Here is a 20,826-nt window from a genome sequence, read left to right on the forward strand (position 1 = left end):
GCAAATCAGTCTGACCCTGTGCCTCATGGGAACAGTCCAGCCCGAACTGCCAAGCCATGTCTTCCATGGACCGGAAACAAGCATCCTGGGACCGGTTTCGTATTCATAATCCTCATCAGCCAGGCTATCTTGAATCCAGTGGCCAAGTGAGCAAGGGACTCCTGTCTGAGCATACCCTGCCACACTTAGGGCGAACAAAGCGATATAAAAGGGGATGATGGACGGAACGTTTGAGCAAATCAAACACTCGCCCCCAGTCAACTGATCCGGGTTTAATCCATCACCATTCTTTAGCCCACTCAGCCACCCCATTTCAGACATGGCCATATGCAAATCAGTCTGACCCTGTGCCTCATGGGAACAGTCCAGCCCGAACTGCCAAGCCATGTCTTCCATGGACCGGAAACAAGCATCCTGGGACCGGTTTCGTATTCATAATCCTCATCAGCCAGGCTATCTTGAATCCAGTGGCCAAGTCAGCATTGGTGGTAGCAGAGCGCTTTATGTGTTTATGGTATGGTATATGGCATACTCCAAGGTCCTCCTTGAGCCCAACACCTTTTAAAGTGTATGTCGCATCCCATATCCCATTGGTAAAAAAATGGGGATTTGACATTTGTTCCAATGCTGATGACACCCAGTTGATCATCCCCATTGGTGAGAAGCTGACCAAGACAATTTTATCAGGCTGTCTCTCTGAGTTGGCCAGCTGGATAACAGCACAATGTCTAACACTCAACTCAGAAAAAACTGAAATTCTTCCGTTTTACTGAGATGAGCATATCTGGGATGACTCCTGGTGGCGTTCCACTCTCGGCACGGTACCGGTACCAAAAATGTGGGGGAAAAGTAGGAATTATCATTGATCCCTGCCCATACAGGACCAGGTCAAGTCAATGTGTGGTAAATGCTTTGGCAATCTAAAACATCTCAGCAAACTGTTGAGAAGGATTCTGATTGATTTGTGTTGCACTATAGTCCAGGTATTAATTGCCAGCAGATTGGATTATGGAAACGCACTGTATATGGGGATGGCTGACTACTTGTTCACGCATCGTCAGGTGATCCAAAATGCTACAGCAAAACCTATTTCCAATAAAGATGGATATAGTTCTGCTCCCTTTTGTCTAAAAACACTTCAGTGGCTGCCCATACGAAAGAGAGCTACGTTTAAGCTCCTCTGCCATACCCAGCCCTTTCGCTTCCCAGGCAGAAGGTGGAATTGTATCAACCCACGAGAAATCGAAGATAATCTAACCATGCCCTAGTCAAAACAAAATGCATCAAGAAGGCCAGAGCTGGTGGTTCTTACACCTATCTGGCAACAACCCACTGAAATTCTCTCCCTCTGGATATCTGTCTCACTGAGAACTACTCTGGCTCTAGAAAAAAACTAAAAACATGGCTTTTCCCAGAATGATTAACCTTCTCTTCCTGCACCCAATGTCTCCCCTGTGGACTAAACAAATGGCAGTATCAGCACTGTGATATTCCTCTGGGGATGAATGTTAGTGCTCTACAAATACCACACAATAAATAAAAATAAATATGTATGTTGTGACACGTCCCCTGTTCTAAACCAATCCCTACCTCTTAACCACTCCATACCACCTAATCTGCCCATACCCTATGTACTTCGTCTCTAGACTGCCTCATATCCAGTGCCCATGACAAGCCACTAGGGCCAAACTTCTTTTTACATAGCTTCTTACGCTTTCTTTCTCCTCACCAGTTTGTTCCGCTGTATCACTTCCTACTTCTTTAGCACTTAGCAGTCGTCTACCACCTTTCATCCCACGTCCTAACCAGCAAATTCTGGCTTATACCTTGTAGCCCCTTCACTAGTTTCTGATTGTTGAACATATATATTTTTCTTCTGTTCAGGTGAATGAGAGAGTGCTGAACCGACTGCACCAGGTTGAGAAGATCACACGGAAGATGAAACATGAGAGAAGGTACTTCCTTTTTATACTTTTAAAATGCACCTATCCCTCCACCTCAGGCTCTTTATGGCACTTTCACTCCACATAGAATTTGATGTGAAAATCCAGGTCTTGTCAGCGGAGAATACTGGTGCGAGATTCAACACGATCGCCTGGTAATTAGAAAAAAAAGATTTCAGGTGTACCCTGCCGTGAAGTATTTCAGTAGGACATCTAGAGGTGATCGTTATATTTTTATTATCCTAGGTCTCTCAATATTTTGACTTGCAAATCGGTTAATAACATTGAATGTTGGAAGCCCTGTTGAAGGCAATGGAGTAGCAAGTGGTTAATCATGACTGGTATACACCCTGACACAATATTCCTATGTTTGTTCTCTGTATCTCCACATTTAAACCAATCATTTTGTTTTCAATTCATGGGATGCCCAATAGCAGTGCAACTCTTCCACCATGGGCTACTCTATAACTGTATAGCCTGCCTTAGAGGCGATACCTGGCCGGTATAGGTCTGTCCCCACTAACTTGAGAGAAGGCACATCGAGATTGTGTAATCATTGACCCTTGACTGGCCTAGTACAACTAAAATTTGCAGTTATGCTATGGTTAACCACTAGAGAATGTTAAATTCGCTAATTCAGATACGTATCACTGTCACACAAAATAACCGCAATTTATGAACCTTAAGCCCTTGTTAAAATTAAGCATATCACATTTGTATTAAAGCCTAGTCTAGATCCAGATAAATTGCATATGAAATACCAAATCAACGCATTCATGTTATCATCGGGGTTACTTGATTATTTGTTTTCATGTGTTTCTCGTACTGCTGTCCTGTGTGGCAAAACAAATCGTTTAAAGCCTTTACAACAATGACTTAGTTCCTTATTTTTGTCATTGCACCATTAAGGTGATTTTCTTTCTCCTATAGTTTCTGCAGATTTTATCACCTTTTCCCTGAGAAGTGTGAAAATATTTCTGCATGTTTTCAAATATTTTCCACAGATTTAGACTGCTTCTAGTCTTGGGTATTGGAGTACAGTGCCTACGATTATGGGTCCCCGAGTTGGGTAATATGGGTTCAGGCAATAGGTGTGTTCTGGCACTGCTGAGCACTGGGACAGAGCAGCAGCACAAGCACCTAGCACCTCTTTTTGCTTAATGGCTAAAACCTGGTATCCATTCAAACACTCCAGGTGAAACACACAATAATTTGACCAGGATCACACATTCACGGCTTCTGGCTCCAGATGTAGTCTTGTAAATGTTTCAGGGGAGAGAAAACCTTGCCTATACTACTCATTCTCCTTTGTTAATACCAAGTTAGATCATCTTGCCGAGCAGCTTGAAAATGTAGCACAACTCCGTGCCATCACTGCATCCTGTTTCCACACCCTGAAGATGAGGAAGATCTTCATACGTCTCTCGAGCAACTCTAGAAAAACTGTCTCTTATGCCATAGTCACCAGCAAGTTGGACTACGGGCATACCCTCTTTGCTGGGAACACCAGTCAACTTACTAGAAGACTACGAATCATCCAGAACTCAGCAGCCATACCCATCCTCAACCACCCACACAGAACTCTCATCACACCACACCTCCTGGAGCTCCTGATACACAGACATACTCATTTCAAACTCCTCACACCCACCTTCAAGGCGCTACACAACTTAAGCCTCACCTACCTGAACAGTTGAGTTGCATCTTCTTCCACCAACCACCCAAACAACTCTCCTCTGCAGAACTCCTACTCACACTCCTCCCGCATGCATACAGAACTATATCAGGAGGACGGGTGTTCTCTTACATCACTCCTAGAGCATGGAACAGCCTCCCACTCCATATCGGAGCCTCCTCTGCTCTTCATGAATTTCCAAGAAGCTTAAGACCTTTTTTTTCTTCTTTCAATTAACCAACCTACCATTGGAAGGGCTAGGCAGACACACCTGTTAAGTGTCAGGATGCCATCGAGAGTTTTAGTACACTTTACAAATAACAGCACCATCTAAAAACAACCAAATGTACCTGTGAAAGTATAGGGGAAATAAGAAATTACCACAGGAATCAGACCTGGATTTACCGATTTTCTGGTAACTTCTCCTATCATAGTGAACCCTAAGGGTCCAACTTTTAATGAGTTGGATTTTACCCACAACCAGAGTTAGAGGTGCCACGGGTATTTGTAACTTAGGGGTGGGGGAAAATCCGTCTTGTATACCGGGCCACTGCTACTGAGGGAATGGATGTTTGACCAGCAAGTGCCTGCCTGTAGTTGACTGCGTCTCTCTCTTCACAGAAAGGCTCATCGGATCTCTAACTGTAATGACAGCACAGGTTGCAAATAGTGGTTACATAATAAAGATGTACCGGAGTAAAAGCTTTTCCTGCACTTTAGTTTAACAGACTGCTGCAGGTAAAGGAATGCATGCTCCTTGCAAGTTTATATTTTTTCTTGAAACCAGGCCTTCGTAGCCATGGTAATATCACTTTAGCAATGTTTGATCATTTGTTACTCCAGTAATGTGTTTAATGTTGAAGTAAAACAGAATTTCTATTTTCTGTGCGGTATAAATCTAAACATTATGTTGGTAATCTGTTTATCCTTTGGGAAGAAATCCAAATATGTGGTTTGTGTGCTAATTTGATGGATTTAGTTCCTGTCTTTGCTCGAGAAATGAATATCTCTGGACGACACCACTAATCTAGCCTTATATTTTAGTTGTATTGTATTATTTGATGGAGTTTTCATCCTCTGTACCAAATCAATTGTATACACTTTCTTCTGCAGGTTCTTGATGAGGATTTTAGATTCGTATGGAGATGACTATAGACAGAGCCAGCTCAGCATTTCACTTGAGGTATGAAACTATTTATCTGACATTTTTTCAATTGTCAGTTCTTCTGTGAAGATTGTTAATAACCTGAAGCAGTAGAATCCAAGAAACAGAGATGCTATCCAGCAGTTTCTGGAGTTGGGCATCTATAGACCGTAGGATAGCAACTGACTATCGTGCAGCATTCTGATGTAGCACTGTTGTCTCTGATTGTGGCATGGGTTCGGTTGCTGTGACCATGAACATAGAGGAACATCTTCGTTCTAGAGGAAAATTTCAGTCTTAAAAGATGCCAAGTAGGATTAGTCCATGGACTGTGTTCCGGTGGAAGATTGCTTTGTGCAGCTATACTTTTGCCACATTATCAGAACGGTGTTGGATCTAGCCCTGATCTCTTGACTGGGTGAGAGTATTCTGCTTAATTCAGAGACTCTGTCCATCACCACCCCTTGTTCTAAATATTTTTGTCCACCCTAAGCGTGGAAGGGTATACTCAGATGTGAGTCCCTTGCTCATTGCACCATCAGGATTCAAGCAAGCCGGGCCGAAGACGGCTGAAATGCCAGAAACCGGTCCCCGGAAGCTTGTTTCCTTCCCAGTGTAAGAATTGGCTTATGTAGTCTGGTCTGCCCTGTTCCCATGATGCACTGGGCCAGGGACAGACTAATTTGCATACAGCCAGGTTCTGAAACTGGGATGGTGCAATGAGCTAAAAAACGGTGTTGGATCTAGCCCTGATCTCTTGACTGGGTGAGAGTATTCTGCTTAATTCAGAGACTCTGTCCATCACCACCCCTTGTTGTAAATATTTTTGTCCACCCTAAGCGTGGAAGGGTATACTCAGATGTGAGTCCCTTGCTCATTGCACCATCAGGATTCAAGCAAGCCGGGCCGAAGACGGCTGAAATGCCAGAAACCGGTCCCCGGAAGCTTGTTTCCTTCCCAGTGTAAGAATTGGCTTATGTAGTCTGGTCTGCCCTGTTCCCATGATGCACTGGGCCAGGGACAGACTAATTTGCATACAGCCAGGTTCTGAAACTGGGATGGTGCAATGAGCTAAAAAACGGTGTTGGATCTAGCCCTGATCTCTTGACTGGGTGAGAGTATTCTGCTTAATTCAGAGACTCTGTCCATCACCACCCCTTGTTGTAAATATTTTTGTCCACCCTAAGCGTGGAAGGGTATACTCAGATGTGAGTCCCTTGCTCATTGCACCATCAGGATTCAAGCAAGCCGGGCCGAAGACGGCTGAAATGCCAGAAACCAGTCCCCGGAAGCTTGTTTCCTTCCCAATGTAAGAATTGGCTTATGTAGTCTGGTCTGCCCTGTTCCCATGATGCACTGGGCCAGGGACAGACTAATTTGCATACAGCCAGGTTCTGAAACTGGGATGGTGCAATGAGCTAAAAAACGGTGTTGGATCTAGCCCTGATCTCTTGACTGGGTGAGAGTATTCTGCTTAATTCAGAGACTCTGTCCATCACCACCCCTTGTTGTAAATATTTTTGTCCACCCTAAGCGTGGAAGGGTATACTCAGATGTGAGTCCCTTGCTCATTGCACCATCAGGATTCAAGCAAGCCGGGCCGAAGACGGCTGAAATGCCAGAAACCGGTCCCCGGAAGCTTGTTTCCTTCCCAGTGTAAGAATTGGCTTATGTAGTCTGGTCTGCCCTGTTCCCATGATGCACTGGGCCAGGGACAGACTAATTTGCATACAGCAAGGTTCTGAAACTGGGATGGTGCAATGAGCTAAAAACAGTGTTGGATCTAGCCCTGATCTCTTGACTGGGTGAGAGTATTCTGCTTAATTCAGAGACTCTGTCCATCACCACCCCTTGTTGTAAATATTTTTGTCCACCCTAAGCGTGGAAGGGTATACTCAGATGTGAGTCCCTTGCTCATTGCACCATCAGGATTCAAGCAAGCCGGGCCGAAGACGGCTGAAATGCCAGAAACCGGTCCCCGGAAGCTTGTTTCCTTCCCAGTGTAAGAATTGGCTTATGTAGTCTGGTCTGCCCTGTTCCCATGATGCACTGGGCCAGGGACAGACTAATTTGCATACAGCCAGGTTCTGAAACTGGGATGGTGCAATGAGCTAAAAAACGGTGTTGGATCTAGCCCTGATCTCTTGACTGGGTGAGAGTATTCTGCTTAATTCAGAGACTCTGTCCATCACCACCCCTTGTTGTAAATATTTTTGTCCACCCTAAGCGTGGAAGGGTATACTCAGATGTGAGTCCCTTGCTCATTGCACCATCAGGATTCAAGCAAGCCGGGCCGAAGACGGCTGAAATGCCAGAAACCAGTCCCCGGAAGCTTGTTTCCTTCCCAGTGTAAGAATTGGCTTATGTAGTCTGGTCTGCCCTGTTCCCATGATGCACTGGGCCAGGGACAGACTAATTTGCATACAGCCAGGTTCTGAAACTGGGATGGTGCAATGAGCTAAAAAACGGTGTTGGATCTAGCCCTGATCTCTTGACTGGGTGAGAGTATTCTGCTTAATTCAGAGACTCTGTCCATCACCACCCCTTGTTGTAAATATTTTTGTCCACCCTAAGCGTGGAAGGGTATACTCAGATGTGAGTCCCTTGCTCATTGCACCATCAGGATTCAAGCAAGCCGGGCCGAAGACGGCTGAAATGCCAGAAACCGGTCCCCGGAAGCTTGTTTCCTTCCCAGTGTAAGAATTGGCTTATGTAGTCTGGTCTGCCCTGTTCCCATGATGCACTGGGCCAGGGACAGACTAATTTGCATACAGCAAGGTTCTGAAACTGGGATGGTGCAATGAGCTAAAAACAGTGTTGGATCTAGCCCTGATCTCTTGACTGGGTGAGAGTATTCTGCTTAATTCAGAGACTCTGTCCATCACCACCCCTTGTTGTAAATATTTTTGTCCACCCTAAGCGTGGAAGGGTATACTCAGATGTGAGTCCCTTGCTCATTGCACCATCAGGATTCAAGCAAGCCGGGCCGAAGACGGCTGAAATGCCAGAAACCGGTCCCCGGAAGCTTGTTTCCTTCCCAGTGTAAGAATTGGCTTATGTAGTCTGGTCTGCCCTGTTCCCATGATGCACTGGGCCAGGGACAGACTAATTTGCATACAGCCAGGTTCTGAAACTGGGATGGTGCAATGAGCTAAAAAACGGTGTTGGATCTAGCCCTGATCTCTTGACTGGGTGAGAGTATTCTGCTTAATTCAGAGACTCTGTCCATCACCACCCCTTGTTGTAAATATATACATTATCAGAGCAGCATTTGTTTAAAGAACCCATTCACGCATTGGCAGAATAGACCAGTAGACCATAATACCAAGCCGGACTCCTGCCAGCATCTTAATAATCTTGAACTAGATGTGGCATTTACTTTTTGGGTTGCATTAAGCTGATGTGGGAGTTAGAGGTAAGTAAGTGTTCTTGTGGCTTACAATCCTACACTTGGCTGGAACTTCCTTGCTTTCAAGATTACATATTTTGGTGATTTTCTGAGATACATCTGGGCATCCAGTACGTTACATTGAATACATTTTGGAAGTTAGGTTAAAGATTGTGGATGTTTAATGTATTTAAAAAACCCACAAAATCACTTTTCCGGTGCTGGAGTATATTAACTATGATCAACTAGCCAATGTGTGTTGTTCCGAGAGGAAATTTTTCAAAGCTAAATGTATTTTTTAGTTCTGGCATGCTAAGTGAACATACTGTAGTAGAGTCAGTGATATTGAATCAGGCGTGGGTCGATGTCTTCATTGTACTGCCCAATAATGTTATAAAGAGAACTATCTTGATTCACATTTCTGTATTATTGTAACTTAGTATACAACAGCATTGTACTACCTTTTTTATACCGTAGAGTTGTGCTACCTTGCTCTACATATTAAAAGTTTATATTAGTTGTCATATGGACAAGCGTTACGTGGTACACACTTCACCTCAGGAAATTAACATTCCCTCTTGGGTTGCAGGGATTCTTGTAGCCGTTCACAATTAGACCCAAACTACCCTACTCTCTTGATGTGTACTAAAATAAGATTGGAACAATGTGTGAGTGCAGCATGGCACACCATTGTCTCCCTAATGTAATTGATTCAATACTTGCATTGTAACATTTCAATAATTTTGGGATTCGCATGCTTTGCCTACCTAAACAAAGCCACGTAACTGAATGTGGTCCTAGACATTGAGTGACCCATTCTGTCTTTTAATGAAACACAAGCAATCTCAGTTTTTTATCAGAAACCTGTGTTACATTCTGCTCTTTCACAATGGTATTGCAAAGGATTTTAGGGAGGGGACTGGTTCTATCCTGCAATGTCTGGGTATTCTCTTGACCCCTGTTTTTCAGGATTCTTCAATGTACGATTGTTATCCGCAGTATTTAAGTACTTGTTTCCAAAAGTGGGACTTCCCCGTAGGCCCCAAAACCTATCACATTAAACCTATGCTTGAAAATCAGACACCAGTGTACCATGAAACTATGGGCCCCTTGACATTTTTTAATTTGTGTTGAAAGTGATAAGTGACCTGCCAACAGCTATTTAAATTCCTGACACCAAGTGACCTCTTATGAGATGCCCAAGTAGGATTATACCCTCGAAGAGCTACTGAATCAGCTGTGGTCACAATCTGGTATAATTTGGAGTCTGTTAACAATAAAAATGGATTGGCTAACCTTATACTGTTGGACCTCTGCCCAATACCGGAGTTAACTTAAGAAGGATCATCCCACATTTTGAAACCACGATCACCTTCGCTCTATCCAGAATAGACTTGGCAAATGGAATTTATATGTGGACAATCGCCTCCCTCTTGCTCAGGCTCCACTGAACTAGCCTTCTTCGAAATCTTCTTCCATGGAACCTCATTGCACTAACTCTGCAAGCATTACACTTGCTTACAAACCGCATTGCATTAGTAACAAACTGATAAACCTCACTAGGCCCTGTTCAACCCCCATCCTACCACTTTCTATCTAAGAAGAAGGTGTAAGAGCTTCACAGTATCAGTCAGCCTACCTCCCAATCTCAGGTTGCTGAGCTCATTCTATAGATGGTCTCGGTGTGCCCAAAATTTCTCAGCGTTTGCCTGCAACGCAGCAGATTAAGGCCTTTAAGGGGGCCATGCCTCAAATCTTTAACAAAAAGGAATGGTAATTGGGTAGCATTTTAACCTGAAACAAATGAAACCACTATAATTGGAATTCTGATTTGATTTGATCAGACATAGCTTACTAATTAGTATAGTTTAGTGAAGATGCCAACCAATAAATAAATCTACAGTTCATCAGAATCTCGGGGCATAAACATATGTTCACTTTATCTCATGGACACACACTTTAGAACATGAAAATATTAACAAAATGGGTAAGACGTTACCTGTAGTTCAGGTATGCCAGGAGCAGGGGGCGTGGCTTGCAAGATGGCTGCCTTCTAAGTGGGCTCTGACGGCCAAGCGTAGGATCCTTCATCATCCTGCAGACAATGGCACATTAATCTGACACAACCGGTACCCCTCGCCCTCTCCTCACCTCACCTGGGGCACCCCTTGGAGCTGTTTTTGTCTGCCACGGAAGTCTGGACGCTGCCTGTTGCTGGTGCTGGTCCTGTGACTAGCGGTCCTGCGGGAGCTCTGTCGCCCGGATTCAGCTGCTGGCGGGACTACCTGGAGTGGTGTGCGGCCGAAGAGAGATACTTATGCCTGCTGCTGCCCGGTGAGTGCGTCCCGCAGCCTGGGGTCTCTGTGGCGGGGTTGGGTGTGTTTGCAGCGGGCTGCCTAGCTCGGGCCCGGAGGCGTGGCCGCCTTCTTTCCCCCCGCTGTCTCTGCTGCGGTCGCTGCAGTTCCCGGCACCCGGGACTGGCGGCACAGACTGCACGCCCCTGCGTCTCCCCGCTGTGGCGGACCGGGGCTGGTGTGCGCTCCCGGTTGCGCGCGGTGGTGCGGCTAGCTGCTCCTCGGACCTGCTTGGGCTCTCCTGCTCACAACGGCTTGCGGGGCCTCTGTAGCTGGCTCTCACCGGGGCCTGAAAACGCCTTAAATATCCTGCCACCTGCTTGTGTCACCAGATGCCTCCGTAGCACTGCCGGCCCGCGGGGGAAGTTGGCTTAGCAAAGCAGCATTGCCCTCGATCAGGGGGCGGAGGAAGGCCTCACACCCCACGACGTGACCTGCATGAGCTGCATGTAACTTGCAGCCGCTCCATCCTCCCTACCACGTCTGCATATGCCTACTGGCCGGAGTGACTTTCTAGCCCTCCTGCATTTTGGCTGGGGGGGGTCTGGGTCCCCCCGGCTGATCGTCGTGCCGGGCCCCGCTTCCCCGCCACGGTTAGGTGCGCCGTATTCCCAGCTGGACGCCTCAATGCCAGGCCACCACACTGGTGGTCCTGCGACGGTGGCACTGCATGCCGGCCTTCCTGGATGAACTGTTCTCCTGCTAGGTGCTGTGGGGTGCGTGTCTAGCGTTACCGGTCTCCTCCTCTGCCTGGTTGTCTGGGCCGCCTCCTCATGAGCCTGCCTGCCTGCCTTCCCAGATCTTAGTCCGCCTGCTGTGTCTATACCCGCCAACTTCTCCATCCATTGCCTGCTCTGGGGTCGTAGGGCTGGTGCGTCTCCGTGTGACTTTCATGCACCTGTTACCCCTCTACTCCTGTCGTTGTAAGCCACTGTAGACGGCATTGTGACTCTCCCTGGCGCTCTTCCTGTTTGTCGGCGGTGCTCTGTAGCTCCCTCATACCAAGTGGGCGCTCGCTGTGAGATTTCTTTGCAATGGGCTGATCCGATCCAAAACAGCCCAAAATTACGTTCAACCCCCGCAGGTCCACCCGACAGGACGGTACTTGCTCAGACAGTGGTGTCCCAGATGCCACCATGGACCCGCCTCCGAATCGCTACGATGACTTCAAAGCCATCATGTTGGATGTTAAATCTACGGTTACGGGGATTGCGACCCAACTGGACCAGCTGTCCGCCAGTCTTGATTCGGTGAAGGCACGCGTCGACTCCCATGATACCCGTCTGCTTCACGTGGAGTCCAGGGTCTCGACGCTGAGGACGCAGCCACCCAGGACCGCCAGAAACTTCTCCAGATGGACAAAATCCTCGCTCTGATCCGTGAGAAGAATGAGGACTTGGAAGTCCGCTCACGGCGGAGCAACCTCTGCTTAATTGGTTTCCCAGAGTCCACCAACATAGCCCTTATGGAGGACTACGTGTAGCAACTGGTCAGAGATCTCTTCAGTGATGTTCTCTCCACAATCTTTATTGTCGAACGGGCACACCGCTCCCTCGGTCCACGGCCTGGTCCCGCATTACCTCCCAGCCCTATCATCGCAAAAATTTTAAACTTTAGGGACCGGGATGCTATTCTTCGTGCGGCATGGGACCTGTGCAAAATAAATCATCAGGGAAACTCACTCTCTTTCTTTCCGGACTATACGTTAACTGTACAAGCTGCAAGGCGTGAATTCCTACCTGCCAAGCGAATCTTGCAGAAACATGAGGTGCCCTACTCTTTGGCATATCCAGCAAAGCTGAGAGTTCGACAAGGAGCAAAAACACTGGTTTTCCCGGATCCCAGGGAGGCTCTCGCTTTTGCCAAAAAGCTCGACAAGGCGTCTTGCCCCTCACATCCAGCTCGCAGCCGGTTGATGCTGATCGCCTAGGTGATAATGATTGACTGACTGAAAAGACTACTCCTGCTTTGTACTGATCATTGTCTGAAGTTCCCCCCTGCTTGGCCACCCTGCTTCACAGCATGGGTGTCCGCCAAGCCTTGCCATGCCCTACCGGGATAATTCCCAATCCTTACATGGTTTTTCCTTTCCCAAGTTGTGGGCTCCTGGGGTGGGATGGGGATGTCTCTCAGCCTGATTGGGGGGGTGGAGTGGGTGCAGAGGTGGTGGGTCCCTATTTTGCTACTGTTCTCTCCCTTCCCGGTTGTGGGTTCCTGGGGTGGGGTGGGCTTGAAACTCTGCCTTACTGGGGGGTTGGTGTGGGTGGGGGGTGAAGGGTTCGGCTGATATTTTTCTTTGAAGGTCGGGGTTGGGGGGATGCGCTGGGGATTTACACTCTCTGCTGAGCTCCCCATGTGTAAAGGGATTGGGTCGGGGTGGGGGTTTCTCTTGGTTCTATGTATTCCTCGTTTTGTCGGGGCTCTTTTTTGCCATTGTCTGGTCAGCCCACATTGTCTCTTCCTGCTTGGATTACCACATTGCATTGGGTTCCTTGTTCTTCTTTAAAACTTGCTTGCTGATGATGCTTCACTCGGTACAACATGGTCTGCTTGTCCCTCCCTCCACTGATTCGCTACACTCGCCTGGTCGCTGCTCACCCGGGGTCTTTGCTGTCACTGGGCCAGCCCAGTATTTACCTGCCCCACTTGCCAAGTCACTCCCTGCTTTCATCTACTATGCATGTGTGCGCGCGGGTACCACCACGCAGCTGTATATCATTTGCGTCTGCCTGATATGTCTCCCACTCTCGCTGCGCAGAACTCTACTCAGATTCCGCCACAACATGACTAACATCACCTGTTGGACCTGGAATATCCGTGGTCTGAACGACCACCGGAAGGCTAAGCTTATCCATTCCCATCTACAGCGACATAGGATGGACATATGTCTCCTACAAGAGTCGCACCTCCTCTCCGGGTCCCTTACCAGACTGCGCGCGATATTGGGGGGGAAGCACACTCCTCTTGTTATTCTTCATATGCAAGGGGAGTCAGCATCCTGATACGCAGGGGTCTTCCTTGGCAGACTAGTCAGGCGCTTACTGATCCCAATGGTAGATATGTAATTCTGCACGGCTCCCTGCTGTCCCAGCCTGTCACGATTGTGGCGGTCTATGGTCCAAATTCGGATGACCCGGATTGGAGCTAATTTCCCAATCAATACCTTGAGACAACTTAAACCCTTCCTCCCAGCCAAGGACTTCCAAACTGCAGTACAAGCCCTAGTCATTCCTCGCTTAGACTACGGTAGCGTCGCCCTCTGCGGACTCCCCCTATCTACAACTGCACCCCTGAGAGCCTCTTTGAACGCTGCAGCGAGACTCATCACTGGATCAAAAAAAGACTTGCATATTTCCCCAGACCTAAAATCCTTGAACTGGCTGCCTTTTGAGGCCAGAATACATCTGAAAATTGCCTGCATGACACATAGGGCTATACACCACAACTCACCCGGCTACCTCACTCAGAAGCTGACAATTTCTGGTGGCTCAAGAACCACTAGAAATACAAAGAATCTTCTTCTGAAACCTCGTAGATTCTGGAAGGAAAAAACATATAAGCGCTCCTTTTCAGGAATGGCACCCAGGATCTGGAATTCACTCCCTCCAGAAACCAGGCTTCTCTCCTCCACTACATTTTTTAAGAAAGAAGTAAAAGCTATCCTCATGGCTAAATTCACCTGAACTTTTACTTTGGAACTATTTGAGACTCTTCACCTATTTGTAATATTCGTTTATCTGATTGTCTATTTGTATTATTGGTTTAGCTGATTGACTATGCTCCCTCATGTACCTACCCTATTTTGCTACTCATTTATTACCTACAACTATTCTTTGCTCAAAAGCCTGTTAATCACTCTCTTGTTTTTCTTACCCCTTGTTTTTGTAAAGCACTCTGATATCTGCAAAGATCTTGTTCGCGCTATATAAAACTTTCAAAATAGAATAAATAAAATAAAACATCTGGCACCTGGTCTCTTCCTTTGGTCCCGCAGCGATTATATGGGGGGGGGGGATATTAATGTTACGCTCTTGGCGACGCTCGATCGTTCTGGCCCGCACTCTTCTCACCCGCCCGCGACTGCTACTCTTACTTCCATACTCACGGACCACTCGCTATTCGATGTCTGGCGCCTCAAGCAGCCTGATGCCAGTGAGGGCACCTGTTTTACTGGCGCCAGGGGGTGCTGGTTGCGTATCGATTTCTGGCTCGTCTCCCCAGACGTCCTTACCTGGATCACCGACACGACTCATATGGCGCACACATTTTCGGATCACGCACCAGTACAGATCTGCCTCCTCCTCCCTCACTCCCCACAGCGGGCATTCACATGGCGACTTCCTCCGAATGCGCTTCGTGACACTGCTTTCTGTGCGGACATCCAAACTGCTATTACCGACTATTTTGAAATAAATGTGGGTTCCGTTGATTCGGCCTCTACGCTCTGGGAGGGTTTCAAAGTGGTCATACGGGGCGAGTGCATTTCTAAACAGGCATGTGTTCTCCGCTCCATCCGCAACACCCTTGCCAAACTGGAAGCTGAAATTAAGAATCTTGATGCTGCCCATGCTGCTAATCCTAGGACTAAAACCCTCGCGCGGTGGAGGCGGAAGCACACTGAATTTGCCGAGGAGGCAGACAGGAAGCTCGCCTTTCTGGGCAGAGAGAGCCGTGTGCAGCGCTTTGGAGAAGGGGATAGGCCTGGAAAGACCTTGGCGGACCTCCTACCCGCCCCCCCCCCCACGCAGCATCATACATTACGGCTCTCAGTGATGATGGGTTCACCAGAACCACCTCCCCGGAAGAAATTAAGACCCGCTTCATGGATTTCTACTTGCACATTACACTGTACTGCTGCCCCCCTCACGTGAGGCCTTCGAACAGTACTTCAACACCATCTCGTTAGTCTGGCTGGAGGATTACCATCGCAAATTCTTAGATGAGCCTTTTACTAGAGAGGAAATACTCGCCCCATAAACAGTCTACCTGGAGACAAGGCCCCTGGCCTGGACGGTCTCCCAGCCTCTTTTTATAAAACATATGCTTCTCTATTAGAGCCACATCTGGCGGCCATGTACAATGAGTCATTCGACAGCGGACTCTTTCCCCAGTCTCTTCGCGAGCCCATGATAACACTACTACTCAAATCCGATACATCTGCTGATCGCCGCAATTCTTACCTCCCCCTCTCTCTTATCAACACTGATAACAAAATATTTGCTAAACTAATTTCTTCTTGTCTCCTTTTACTTATGCCCCTCATCGCCCATCCCGATCAATCCGGCTTCATCCCGGGCAGAGCCACCTCGCACAACCTCGGAACACTCTTCTCGGATCTGCACCAGATCAACCCCAGCCTCCCCGCAGTAGCTGCCCTATTGGACGCCACTGAGGCGTTCGATATGCTTGAATTGTCTTTTCTATTCTTCCTTTTGCCCGGTATGGGCTTCAGCAATACATTTATTCACAAGATTTTGCTTCTCTACACCAGCCCTTCGGCCCATCTCCGTGTAAACAGGCAGATCTCTGACCCCATTAGCGCGCGGCACTCGGCAGGGGTGCCGTGCCCCCTGTCACCCATGCTTTTCGCTATTACAATGGAACCCCTCGATGCAAGGCTGCGGCAGCGCCACACTCAGAGGGGTATAGGTTTCTCGTCCCGTTCTCTCCTTATTTCCATGTATGCGGACGACATGACTCTTTATATTCGTCATCCTCGTGTCAATCTTAGCCCTCTTGTTTGCGAGATCATACGATTTGGCGGGTTGTCTGGCGTACAGGTAAACTGGGGCAAATCTATGCTGTTCCCTCTCACCGACGCCATTACACCATTCTCACCATTTCCATTTGTCTGGGCCTCTGGCCCCACCCGGTATCTGGGCATCTGGTTGAGTAGGGAATTGGACGAGCTTTGGAGATCCAACTTCGGGCGTGCGGTGGACTGGCTGGAAACCAAAATCCCAATCTGGAGCCGACTTCCGTTATCTCTTGCCGGACGGATTGCCATCGTCAAGATGGTGGTTCTGCCGAAGTTCCTCTATCTCTTCTTGAACATCCCTATTTTGCTTACTGCTCATTTCTTCCGCAAGCTTCGCTCCTTAATTATTTCACTTGTCTGGGCTGGCAGGCAGCCTAGAGTCGTGTATGATGTTCTTACCCTTCCTATGTCGGCTGGGGAATGGGTGCCCCTGACTTTAAGCTATACGCCTTATGCGCTTAAGCGAGTTTCCTGCACTTTTGGATCCACCCCTCCCCCTATCAGCCACATGTGGCAGTGGAGACAGATATTGCATCTTCTTGGATGCTGACCACGGCATTATTTGCTTTGTTGGGGCGGCTGCGTGCGGAGGTGGACACAGTTGAGACTCTGAGGTGGGCCTGGTCCGGTCTGCGCCGCTTCTCTAACCTTCCGATGCTCTCCGCTAACACCATGCCAATTGTTTGTCATCCTGATTTCCCTACTTTTCAAGCGTCAGGGGTGTCTAAACACGCATCACGACTGGGTTTGCTGACGTTAGCAGACTTATACCTGGATAATTCCTTTTATTCTCTTCCGGACTCATCTGGCCCGTTGTACACACTTGTGTTCTATCAGCTGTGCGCTATTTGCCGTGGACTACATCCCCTCAGCCCCCTCCCACGATGCCAGCTCTTGAATTCATATATACATCCCCGTCTCCACATAAAATAGTCACTAAATTATACGCCATCACATTGTCGTCCGCTCCTATAGCTACACACCGGGCGCGCGAGGCGTGGGGTGCGGACCTGGGCATGGAGATAGCGCAGGCTGACTGGCTCTACTGCTGCAATCAGACCAAACAACTCTCACCAAACTACTGACTACGTCTTATACATTTCAAATATTTACATAGGATGTACCGTTCTCCCTCCCAGCACCACGAACTTGGACTTATACCCAGTGACGCTTGCATGCGCTACGCTGCTCCTGCCGCTGACTTTGCGCATTTAGCATGGTTATGCTCCAAGGTGTCTGATTTCTGGCAGACAGGTGCACTGCCATCTCGGTGATTACCTCTGCGTCGGTGCAGCCCGACCCTCCCCTGTGTCTGTTGGGATTTGTAAAATTTTGCCCAGATGCCTCTCGCCGTTTGATTACGATGTTGCTGGTCCTTGCTAGGCGTAGGGTGGCTATGTGTTTGGGTCGAACGCCTGCGCTCAGGTTTGACCAGCTGGAGGACGCTTGTAGGTGCCAGACCTTGTTGTCTGAGTTCTGGGACCTGATGCCCACGAGGGCCCGACCTGTGGACATTTGGGGTCCCCTGGTGACATTCCTTCATTCCTGAGCCCCCTCTAGCAGTGCTGCCTCTCCAGCGCTCCCTGCCGGCGCCTCGCCCGTGGTGGTCACCTGTGTTGGTTAGTGACTGACTTCTCCCTTCCCTGTGCTTTATTTCCCCGCTGTTCTGCCTACTATGGCCATTGCCTAGCTCATGTTCCCTGGTGGAGGGGAGGGACACACTAAGAAGAAGCCTTGCTGCCCTCACAGTATTATGTATAATTCGCTGTTTGGCAAGTGTGAATGCTTTTTTCTCTTATACCTGAACCTGCCTTGGGCCCAGTTGTGTATAGTGTTTGAATCTGATGCAAATTGTAATGTGTCTTCTCTTTGATTACTTAATAAAGGTTTGGAAAATTTAAAAAAAAAAAAAAAAAGGTATTCAGGAGCATTTTTAGTTTGCTGAACTTTCCTTCTTACCAGTGCTTCTCTGGTGTTCATGAAATTGGTCGCCACCCATCTTTGAAGATGCTTTACCAGTTTTCCTCTACATCAACAACTGTCTGTTGAACGTGGGCTCTCCACAGTCGGTTCAGCCAACAACAAATTTCCTAACATTGGGGTTCTGCATCAGTATGCTCAAGTTGAACCTAACTCCTTCACAGAGGCTTCTTTTCATTATAGCTGTCCTGGATATGGTACAATTCAGGGTCTTTCCTCCATTAATAATGAATCCAGGACATTTGGGCTGTGATCCCTTTGTTGGTGCCTCAAGCCTGGTTCCCTTCGAGCGCAGTTTTGAGGCTTGGCGTTTTAGCCCCTAGCATTCTTCTTGTCGATTATGCCAGGTGGCATATGCAGGCTTTGAAGTGGAATCTGAAGTTCCAGTGGGCGCAGCACCAAGGAAAACAGTCAGATGTCATTCAGATTTTGGAGAAAACTGAATATGATCTCCAGTAGCGGCTTCTGGACAACAATTGAACTGGTGGTAGGCCACTCCTTCCTGGCATCCATCGAAGGGATTCTGGAGCATGTTCTAACAGACGACCCTATCACCACTTGGTACTGCAGAAAACTGGGTAAAGTGTGGTCCTGGGTTCTGTGCCAAGAAGATCTGCACCTCTCGAGTTGGCTGGGTGTCAGGGCATCTCCCTGATCGTGAACCACCTGGTTGGGTCCTTGAATGCCAGGACGGACAAGCTCAGCTGGCAGGGTCTGCCGGATCACAAGTGACATCTATATCCAGAGATGGTGCAATGCATCTTCTGACAGTGGGGAGAGCCCTGGCTAGCTTTCTTCGCCTCCATTGAATGCCCAGTGTCGAAAGATTTGCGCATTGGAATTTCTGTGAAAACACTCAGATACAATCTGGTTGGAATGTAACACGGGACTCGTGTACACCTTCCCTGTACCTCTACTTCCCTGGGTTGTGACATGGTTCAGGAACCCGTCATCCTAGTGGCTCCAGATTTGGCCGGGAGAGTGTGGTATACATAGCTTTTGGGCATTAGCATCTGCCCTCCGATCTGGCTACCATTTCAGGAGGTTCTTCTGTTGCAACAGCATGGTATAGTTCTTTACCCAAACCAATGCAATCTACACCCCCATTCATAGAGATTGAGAGCGGCACTGGACTACATTTACTCTGCCACCCGAAGTGCTAGGCACACCTCCACAAAGTCCATTTACCGTGGGCGGTGAGACAAATTTGTGGTCTGTTATGGAGTCCACAAGACTGAACCTTTACAAGCTAAACTGTTGGGTGTTTTATTGTTTGTTTTGTCTATTGCCCAACAAAACATTGCAGTGATCACTATTGAAGGTTGTCGGCCCTTTCTCCCTTTTTGCATTCGCCAGACCAATCGTTCTTGTTTAAATCAGCTGTTGTAAAGCAGTTTTAAAGGTTTGACACTCATGTTCCCTCCCAAACGATTTGTATTGCCATAGTGGGATCATAACTTGGTCTTGGATTTTTCTCATGGGTACTTACACCTTTTGAGCCAATACACATTTGGTCTTTGAGTCTTCTGACCATAAAACGGTCTTCACCTTGTGATCGCTTCAGCGCATTGCATGCACTATCAGTGCCATTGCCCTGCACCACTTTTTTTCTGGACAGACTTGTGCTGAGGACTCGGGTGGCCATGTCACCAAACTTTGTGACTTCTTTCTACTTAAAGACCCACCACCACCCCCCCTCCCTATTTTCCCCACTGAACCTCCAACCCCCCTTTTCCCTCCCGACGACTTGCTTTCCCGGGATCATTCCTCTGGACCTATCCAACATGGAAGACAACCAGGGCCTCAGCTTCAATGAAGAAGCAGTGGCCAACATCTTACAGAAGACGCCGTCCTTGTTAGGGACTGCTACCAATGTGGCCTCAGGGTCACAGAGTGAGGACTGGGCTTCACTATCTGCCCTCAAGAAAGATTGGCTCAAGAACACCCACCATGGGGCTATGATGACGGAATATCTGCGGGCCAACATCGCCCCCAACGGCTTGATTGTCAATATCATACCCAGGATCTTCCTTGAAGATCCTGCATTCAAGAAAGACTGATGTATGGTCTCCTGGAAATGTACGAGGGACCTCCTAGTCTTAATTATTAACACCGCCCAGAGGTTGACAGACTCTTTACTAGTCAGGATCCAGGCAGCAGAGGCTGCACTTAAATCAGCGACACAATCCACTCCTTTCAGGTCCAAGTTGGCTGAAATTAACAGTGAAATCGCTGGAAGCAAAGAATATCTACATAAACCGAAGATAACCAAACTTCAAAAAGATATTTAGAAGTTTTAACAAAGAGACAGTATACCCCTACCTAAAAGATGACTTCACCTCATCTAGGAGTGTTTACTCATCAGATGAAGGGACTGGCGGTAGCAGGAGGGGATCCTCCAACAGTGACTCCAGCTCCGACAGTAGGGGGAGCCACACCCAGAAAAGGAACTACTATCACCCCCAAACTAACTATACCAATGCACCCCGGTATAAGGGGCCGCCACCACCCCCACATGCCCCCTTCTGGCAATTTTCCATGTATCCGCAAGGACAACCACAATATTAACATGAAACAAAACGAT

General features: G+C 47.9%; 1 protein-coding gene across 2 annotated transcripts in view; it reads left to right on the forward strand.

The window, feature by feature from the left end:
• The window catches only part of TFPT (TCF3 fusion partner), a 536,610-nt gene that overhangs the window by 504,410 nt on the left and 11,374 nt on the right, over positions 1–20,826 (forward strand). For both annotated transcript variants that reach the window (XM_078655011.1, XM_078655010.1), the window contains exons 3-4: positions 1,885–1,955; positions 4,732–4,801. In XM_078655011.1, the coding sequence (XP_078511137.1) occupies positions 1,885–1,955; positions 4,732–4,801 (141 nt within the window). The remainder of the gene's footprint in view (positions 1–1,884; positions 1,956–4,731; positions 4,802–20,826) is intronic.

The sequence above is a fragment of the Lissotriton helveticus genome, chromosome 7 (assembly GCF_964261635.1).
Source record: "Lissotriton helveticus chromosome 7, aLisHel1.1, whole genome shotgun sequence".
Classification (NCBI taxonomy): Eukaryota; Metazoa; Chordata; class Amphibia; order Caudata; family Salamandridae; genus Lissotriton; species Lissotriton helveticus.